At 41.1% G+C, this 9104-nt stretch overlaps 1 protein-coding gene across 1 annotated transcript; it reads left to right on the top strand.

The window, feature by feature from the left end:
- Positions 1-352: 352 nt before the first annotated feature.
- LOC133014540 (meiotic recombination protein REC8 homolog) lies at positions 353-9035 on the top strand. The gene is made up of 17 exons (XM_061081806.1): positions 353-408; positions 1939-2007; positions 2093-2235; positions 2314-2389; positions 2472-2592; positions 2698-2708; positions 2814-2830; positions 3557-3624; positions 3727-3809; positions 4788-4968; positions 5438-5636; positions 6756-6937; positions 7018-7057; positions 7392-7476; positions 7584-7673; positions 7890-7993; positions 8932-9035. Exons 1-17 carry the CDS (start codon positions 353-355, stop codon positions 9033-9035), a joined length of 1629 nt encoding a protein of 542 aa, XP_060937789.1.
- Positions 9036-9104: the final 69 nt, after the last annotated feature.

Raw genomic sequence — 9104 nt, 5'->3', positions numbered from 1 at the left:
GAAGATAAAAAAAATTAACGAGGACAAAATAAATTAGCAAAGGATCAAGAAATCAATAGAATATTTATATTGTCATTTTTGTCTTAAATAAGAGAAACGTTAATATTTTTTTTACATATTGTGGGGCAATTAAAAACGATCTTTAACACTTCCTGTTCAGTCCATTTCTGTCCAGAATACATTTTATTTCCGGCCCCTGACAGCGGCTCTGACCAATCAGCGTGTCCGAAACAAAGATGATATAAACGGACAGTAGTGATCCGCGGACTCACTGCGGATTAAACGCGTCTCTGATCAGAACCAGCAGCTGAGACTCCTGAACCTGGATCTGCTCTGATCTGATTCACTGAACATGTTTTACTACCCCGCGGTGCTAACGCATCAGACCGGATGTTTCTCTACAATCTGGTGAGTAAACTTTCAATCAAACTCTTTTAAATCCAATCCTATTTTAGCTAAAGTTAAATTCTGTAGCAGCCTCTCCTGTTAGCTATAGCTTCTGCTGCTCACTTTCTACATTTTTAGTAGAGAAACGTCTCAAACCGGGCGGATGATTATGGTTGAGTCTTTATTTATTCCCCCCGAAAATTAATATGGGAAAATATACTTTAGAATAAATGTTATAAACTTTATAATTCATGAAAATGCTGATAAGTAGCATCATGTGTCTGCTGGAGTTAAATCCCTCTGAAGAGATGATCTTCTTATTGTCTAATTAATACAAACTCGACAGATCTTTACTTCTATGTTGCTTCTTCTCCGTGACTCTTTATTACAGTACTTGTCATATGATTTCACATTTAAACTCTTAGATTCTCTGTCTTGTAAAGGAAAGTGTGTTAAAGAGAAAAAAGATGGAGGGTGCAGGTGCAGGTGGCAAAGATTTAAAAAAAAAAAACACATCAAACTCCTGAAGCCAAAACAATAAATGTGAGACTTTGAAGTCTGGATTAGAAAAGAAAACAACTTTGAAGATGAGGTGAAGTTCAAAAGCTACGTGATGATTAAAGGGGAGAAATCCACATGGTCTGGAAGGTGTAAAGTAACCTGCAGATGAACTTATCACTAAAATAACACTTTTTGCTTTTTGCAGTCCGGTCATAAGATTCAGTTGAAAAATGAGACACTAAAGCCTTAGGAATAAAAACAATAAAGTGCAGAAAGTATCTTCAGAGAGCAAGTTATTCAATGGAAGCACAGGATTAACATCACATGTAGTAATGGAGAGTTGGAGGTGAGAGTCGGTGTCTCCTCAGTGTTTGTGTTGTATCCTGGTGATGATCAGCGTCTGTGAACCAAAATACTATATCACTCACAGCTACACAAAAAGAAGAACTTTAAACTATGCAGTATGTATCCCGATAACAAAATAAAACACTTCCAGGAATTTGTAATTTATGAATAAATACAGGAGAGGTTTGTGGTTGAGGGAGAAGTTGCTTTGGAGAAGTCTCCAATCACAGTTGGCCAATTGCAGTTTTTATTCATTCATTTATTGTGTTGTGTTTAAAATCTTAAAAGTGTAAATTCAGAATAATATTGGTAATGGTTCTCAAGATAAAGAAAAATAAGTGAAACTTTTTAGTCGTAGACAGTACAGGTCTTCAGCTTATATAGTAGATATTTTACAGTTTAACCATCAACTTTATTTAAAATCACTATGAACACAAATACAACCAAATATATAGAAGTTGAATCAAGATAATAAACATATTTTCTGCTTAAATTAAACACATTAATGCACATCTTTTCTGCATTTTATTCATACGAGCAGCCTTATACCTCTGTGAAACGCTCTTATTGGCTGATATTATCGATATTATTCAGCCGGGCTCCAATCTCTAGTGAAGTTTAGATTATTTAATCCCCCTTTATCTTTTGTAACCAAATGAATAAAATAGGAAACAACCTCATAACCATGTCCTGTGCCTCTGTCAGGCTGGTGGCCACCAAAGGGATCCGAGTTACTCGCCGAGATTTCCTAAAAGTGAACGTCAAAAGCACATGGTGAGTCCTTTAACTTCACTTTCACATTTGACAATGAGCTGCTCTGTGAGTTTTCCACTTACTCTGGAACTAACACCCTCTGCAGCGATGACATCATGAATTACGTGCTGCAGCTAGTCCCGCCTCCTCGACCTGGTCTGCCCCGACCTCGCTTCTCCCTCTACCTGTCCTCCCAGCTGCAGTACGGCGTCATCAAGGTCTACCATCGCCAGTGTGCTATTCTCCTCGGTAAGAAATGACACTGGACTGGAGGGCCCAGTGGCTCAGTGCGCTGGTTCTTGACTCTTGAACTTGGTGTTCATCTAGAGGAAGTTCACACCATCGTGGGTAAGCTGGTGAAACACAAGAAGTCCAAGGAAATTGATCAAGAGGAGCAGAACAGGTGAGAGCAGATGCTCAACGGTTTACAGGTTTTCCTGCTGTTTGAAACACGCTCATTCCTGATCCTTGTTGCTGTCTCTCAGACAAGCTCTGCTGCTCCCGGATGGTCTGTCTCTCATGGAGGAGGCAGAGGGAGCTCTGGATCCTTTATTCGGAGTCATGATCATGCAGGAGGCCATGCCGAGTCCCGGTGCACTGATGCAGGTATCAAACACCAAAATAAGGGAATGAAATGAACGAATTTGTAAATCTGTCCAAATTATTTAACCGATTCAGAATGAATCCTTGTGCCTGTCCTGTGTCCCTCAGATTGGAGAGGAGTATCGGAGAGAATCCTCTTCTGAGCTTTCTGAACAAAGCAGCTCTTCTTCTCCTGCTCGTCCTCGTCCTCGTCCTCGACCTCCTGCTGCTGCTGCTGCTGCTGCTGCTGCACAGGACATTGGTAGGATGACATGATGTGGGGAATGACATGAAAATAATGATCTCTTCAGGGCACCGGGTCACTGCAGCAGGAACAAAAATAGAAAAGTAGTGGGAAGGCAAAAATAACTAAGACAACTCTCATATTGTATGCTTATACATCACTCATTAACATACACATACAGTTTTTTAATGATTTACAGAAAATCAAAAAACTGTGACAGCTTGTCTCCACAAATGTATTTAGAAAACATCAAGATACATTTTCTCTTCCTGGGTACAGTCCCACTCAGCCAGTGAAAACAGTTTCTCAGGGGCCGTGTGATCATGGCGAAATACAATTACAAGTAAAATGTGGCGATTGTGTTGTTCAGATGTAAATTTTTCAGTAAATATATAACAAATTGATGCCATATAAAGGTAGTTATTACATCACATTTAATGGAATGACACACTAAACATGTCTGGAGATCACAGGTCAACAGGTCACAGGAGCAGACGGAGCTCGGAGACCGTGGGTCAGGACGTGGCAGAGGGGCAGAGCGGGCTGCCGTCAACAGCCTCCTCCTAATTGGCCGATGTTGATGCCGCGATGTCAGGATGTGTCGTGCAGCTGTACTTCACTTGGCACTTTAATTGCAGCCTGATTAGTTGTATCCTCCCCTGCCGGCTTCGGTGGGCTGTGCAGCTGTGAAACGGCAAAGTGGCTTTTGATTAATGCGACCCATTCTTTCCTTTCATTCCCCAGGCATGACTTCATCTCCAGACTCCATCACCCTCAGAGAGCCGGCGCCTCGCTTCATCCCCATTCCAGAGGTGCAGTTGTCAAAGTGAATGTGAAGATATTTACGTTTTTGTGTCAAATATTTTACTGATCTTCACTTGCGTTCGTCTTTCTTCTATTTTTCTCAATGCTAGTTTGAGGGGGTGGAGCTTGCTGATCAGGATCTAGATACTGTTGACTTACTCATGGCCGAAGCAGATCACTTTCCAGAAGGTGTGTGAGGAAACTAAGAGCTCCTTCATCCCATGACACAAGGCTAGGGTTGCAAAATTCAGGGAATATTCAAAGCTGGAAACTTTCCATGGGAATTAACGGGAATATACAGGAATAAACGGGAATATACGGGAATTAACGGGAATAAACTGGAAATGTTGTGGGTATATTTATACTAACTGTATTTACCTTGTAATATACAGACATAAATATAAACATTTTGTTTTGTCATAGTCTGATTTGAGCCCTGAGGAAACTTTGGGCACTTGTCTATATGCTTCTGCATCTTTGTGTCATTCTTAACATAGGTCTTTGCACAGTATTTATGTACACAGCCTTTCCTTCTACATTGGATGGGGTGAAATCTCTCCACACATGAGATAGTGCACGTGGCATTGTTCTGTAGAATAAGATGAGAAAAAAGTTTGTAAAAAAACACTAATGCACTACAGCAGGCCTCAATTAGCCCTGCTGTAGTGTGCAGGATGCTGGGAGTTATCTGTGCATGTGATGGAAGAATGCACAGTGGAGGGTTGAAATTCAACGTGCAGCCTGTGCTGCATTCCATACATCTTTAAAATAGAGTTTTGAATGATATTTTTTATTGCTCAGCGTTTAATTTGCGTAGTTTTTTTTTTTTTTTTTCAAAATTCCCCAAATTCCCGAGCTTAACTTCCCATGGAAAGTTCCAGAAATTTACCGGAAACTTTCCAACCCTTTGCAACCCTACACAAGGCTGACAATAAGGGTGGGTAGTTGAAATGAAAATAAAGAAGAGACCCTTGAATAACGATGTTTTCTCTTCCTGTACAACAACAAGAGAGGGAGATGGAACGGGGAGTCGGAGATGAAGAGCAGGACAAAGACAGGACAAAGGAGACCACAGGATCCACTATTGAGTAACTCATCCGGACGTATAGACGTGAAAACATCAACACAAACACCCACAGATCCACTGACCGCGTTTCTACCCCTGTGTCAGATTACAGCCCACCGTTCTCTCCGGTGAGGAACCGACGTTGTTGCCTAAGGAAGAGCCTGCCGTGTCAGAGGAGAGGCCGGGACCCCCCCGAGGCCACATCACCCCCGTGTCTGGGCCCGTCCTCCCGCCGCCGCCGCCGTCGTCCAGAGTGAAAGGTGCGAGGTCCCGCTGGAGGTTCCAGGTATGTGCTTCTGTGTCCGAGATACAGAATGTGGTGCCACTCTCTCTTCTATAATGGTTCCACAAGATGTAAATAGCTTGGTCTATGATTAGTGAATTATTTATGAAAAGAGATAAAAACTGTCCAGGGTGATCTGTCATATTGATAGTAGCTTAATGTGAGGGATCAATATTAAGATTGATCGCTTATGTCACGTGTGTATTTTGTATAAAAACTACCACAGGCTGATTCATTAGCCTTTAAACACCAGTTGGGCTCTGTTATGAATATAAATCACTGATGAATTGTTTTCTGTTTGTTGCATGTTGCCCCATCTCACATTCAATATAATAAACAATATAATCAAAGCATTTAAAGAAAGTCCTCAAAAAGAACTAAACTAAAACGAAACAAGGAGGTTGAAACATATCATTCTTTATTAAAACATTATTTACGATTTAAAGACTTTTGAAATGTTTCCGTCACACAGGAAGTGCCCCCTCCAGAGGTGAAGAGGAGGCGGAGGAAGAGGCAGCTGGTCTTCTTCGACCCAGAGACGCAGATCCCCCAGGGGGCGCTGCAGCAGCAGATCGACAACCCTCTGATTGAGACCAGACGTGCACCTCGCCCAACGCCCTCGTCCCTCGAGACTCGCTCTGCTGCTGATCTCCTCAACAACCCCTGCACCTGTCAGTAACACAGCACTGTTTTCACCCACTCAGTAAAACCTGTATAATAATGCATAGTGAATAAATAAAAACGCATGTTTACAGTCTATAAATAATCAAACACATCAAAATAATTGTGTTTGCAACCAACAAAAACAAGGTTTAGATCATTTAATTGAATACCAGGAGTATGTCAGGTGTTAATGAGATTCTTTATACTGTAAGTTTTAAACTACAAATCACATTTTATTTTTCTTAATTATTTTTTTTTTTATATAACCTTTGTTTAATAATGAAAACCTCACAGAGATCAAAGTCCATAAAGATATAAAAGTCAGGCAGCAATAACAATCCGTTTCAGATTAACAACATAACACGGATACAAAATATTAAGCTATATTAGTAGTGTATTGCAACAAATTGTTAAGTGTTAACTGTTAAGTGTTTAATGTTAAGTGTTTCATGTCATGGATCAGTGCAGTTTGGTACATTTTGATGACCGACCACATACATGTGACATTTCTCTCTGAACCCTGGTGTAACACAACATATAAGTAGACAACATATTGAGTTCTCAAGTGACATATAAGTACACAACAAGTATGCAGTCAAAAAGGCACAGGGTAGATATTTACAGCCTTGCGTCTCTGATGGCTCCCTCGCATGTCACTATATCACTAACAGCTACACAAAAAAAAGAACTTTAAACTATGCAGTATGTATCCCGATAACAAAATGTAACACTTCCGGGAATTAATATTTATATCTACATACACTATTTATGTCTATCCTTCAATAAAAATCCTTTGGTTTCCTAGGTTCTCTCATGTTTGAGCATTATTCCCATAAACAGGGAACAGTCTGACTTCTGAATATTTATTATAAACAGCAGCAGCAGAAGGTTCCTGTAAAATTCAACCCAGTGGATTTCATTCAAAAAGTCTCATTGTTGTGATTTCCATTGAGGGTGAAGTCTCCAAATTGTTCTTATTTTGTTTTATGTCAAGTGTAACACGTGTCAGTTTTAATTCTGCGTTTTCCTCCGACTCATCTGCAGCGACTGCATGTTTTGTAAAGGTTTCAGGTACAGTAACCTTTTCAAAAATAAACCAAAAAGCCATTTTTTTTCTCCCTTGACAGTCTTGCCTGAAGAGGTGCTGTCTCTATGGCAACAGGCGGCGTATATCACGCCAATCTCCGGCTCGGACCTGCAGGTCGGGGAGAGAGGGCCCGATTCCACGGACTCTGAGAAAGAGAGAGATCGAGAGATGGTGGAGGTGTCAGAGAGAGAGGAGGAGAGACTGGAGCTCAGCCGCAGAGAGGTGTGGAGGAGTGTTTGTTTGTTTGTGTGGTGGCGTGACAAAATGAATAATAACAATGATGTGTCTGTGTGTGAATCCAGGTCCAGAGAGATTTGGAAGAACAAGAGAATGATATTTCAGGTAAAGGAAACCATGAGGCTGCTAATACAAACATATAATACATATAACATTTCACAACCTGAGCCCCTAGAAATCAAATTTGACAAATGTTAAAGTATTTGACTGGGGACTCGTTTTTGTTTAACTGGGGGTGTTGTCCTTTGCACTGCATTTGCATTCAGCACAAGCTAAAGTGGTTTGTGCGTTCACAGGGGTTAGACAGAGGTCAGAGGTCCGGGTTTGGCATGTATCACTTATGGTTAAAGGTTACGGCAGCCTCCAGGGAATGAATTTAAGCCAACGCAATGTCGTCAATAGTGTGAATGTGTGTGTGTGTGTGTGTGTGTCTGTCCAGGCCTGGGTACGCTAAGCCTGGAGGGCTCCGACCAAAGGGAGAGATCTCGAGAGATCTCGCCCATGCAAACATCGGAGAAAGAAGGGTACGTGAGAAACAAAGACTTGTGAAGTGTTTGAGTTGCAGTTGGGCTTATATATTCACGTGTGTGTCTGTGTGTGTCTGTGTGTCTGTGTGTGTGTGTGGTGGCAGGTCCATTGTCTCCAGGTCTGTTTCAGTACTGCAGGACATCCCAGAGGTGGTGGACGAGTTTCTGGAGAGATCAGCGGCAGAGTCTCCAGGGTAACGTGAATGCATCATAACTATTAACCAGAAACCTTTTCTTTTGATATGTTTAGATGCAAAAATATGAATTTGTGCCTGTGTGTGTGTGTGTGTGTGTGTGTGTGTGTGTGTGTGTGTGTCTGTGTGTGTGTCTGTGTCTGTGTCTGTGTCTGTGTCTGTGTGTGTGTGTGTGTGTGTGTGTGTGTGTGTGTGTGTGTGTGTGTTTGTATTTAGGTTGTTGCCGGATGAGGATGAATCTGCACCTGTGCTTTTTCAGTCTCTCCTGCCGCCAGAGGCTGACCGCCGGACTGTCAGCATCATTTTTCAGAAGCTCCTGGGTAAAGGATCAGTTTCAGTTGTCATCGCATCTCATCGCTCATGTTGAAGTTGTGTTAATGTAGCTGGATCAGCACGTGAGGAAGCTTTTGAATTAGTGTGTGGTCAGTGAGTGAAGAGATCTGACGCCCAGTTGAGAAGAAGCCAGGTCTCTATTATTATCAGTATAAGTATCATATCTTAATAAACAGACTTAATGATCAATTTATAAATCCTCCATTGAAGATGTTGCTAATGTAAGAGTACAGAAGTAGTGGCAGCAAAGTATAGTTTTAAAGTAAAAGTACTGGTTGGGTCCATCTGCCTGATACATTGTGACACATTTAGTTTATTAATACTGAGGCATCAGGGTGTCAGCAGCAGGTTATTTAGGTGGAGATTTGATCTTCTTTGTATACAGTTCCCAGTTCAGGGACAGCAAGTCTTTGTCGATTTCTGTTATCCTTCTGGAACCACGTGAGAAGTTTAGAGGGAAAAAATCACTTTCACTTACTGTAGACGTCTGAAATGTGATCCTGGCCAAAACCATGTTTTCTTTTGAAAGACAGGTTGGTTGTATTTTAGAATCTCGTGAAATGATCTCCTATTTAAAGCGTTCTTCTTAAAAGTATCTAGTAACAGAAGCTTGAAAATATGTGTTATGAGTTAGAAAGCAGAGTATGATTTGTTTATTTGTTTGTAAAGAATGTACTGGATGGTTTTCCATGAACCTTAGTGGAAGGATGCAGTTTGGGTCAGGAAAAAAACAATTCAATTGTAATGTGTTTCTTCATCACTTTCATGAACATGTGTTTTTTGCCATTTTCACCAATTTCAACCTTTAGGAAACTGATATCTATGAGTGTGGGACTTTTTGTGCACCTTAGTTTTCATCACATTCATTGATTATAACTGATATATTCATTATGTGAATCTTGATGTGTGTGTGTCTTGCGTGCAGGGATTGCCTCGGCCAGGAAAGTGCGTGTGAAGCAGCGGAAACCTTACGACGACATTTGGATAACACCTGGATCCAACTACAGAGATGTGCTGCAGACTTTGTAACGAGGAAACCGTCGCCAAACCGTTCTGACATTTGTTCAGGTTCATAATTCTGGATTCAATACGACATAA

Source organism: Limanda limanda, chromosome 11 (assembly GCF_963576545.1).
Source record: "Limanda limanda chromosome 11, fLimLim1.1, whole genome shotgun sequence".
Lineage (NCBI taxonomy): Eukaryota > Metazoa > Chordata > Actinopteri > Pleuronectiformes > Pleuronectidae > Limanda > Limanda limanda.
This window is presented reverse-complemented; position numbering and strand designations above follow the sequence as displayed.

Bases quoted from the DNA above. Each gene is read 5' to 3' on its own strand.
- LOC133014540 (XM_061081806.1), top strand. From the start codon at position 353: ATGTTTTACTACCCCGCGGTGCTAACGCATCAGACCGGATGTTTCTCT. The intron at 4,969-5,437 runs GTATGTGCTTCT...TCCGTCACACAG, and splicing joins GGTCCCGCTGGAGGTTCCAG to GAAGTGCCCCCTCCAGAGGT. The intron at 7,477-7,583 runs GTACGTGAGAAA...GTGTGGTGGCAG, and splicing joins CAAACATCGGAGAAAGAAGG to GTCCATTGTCTCCAGGTCTG.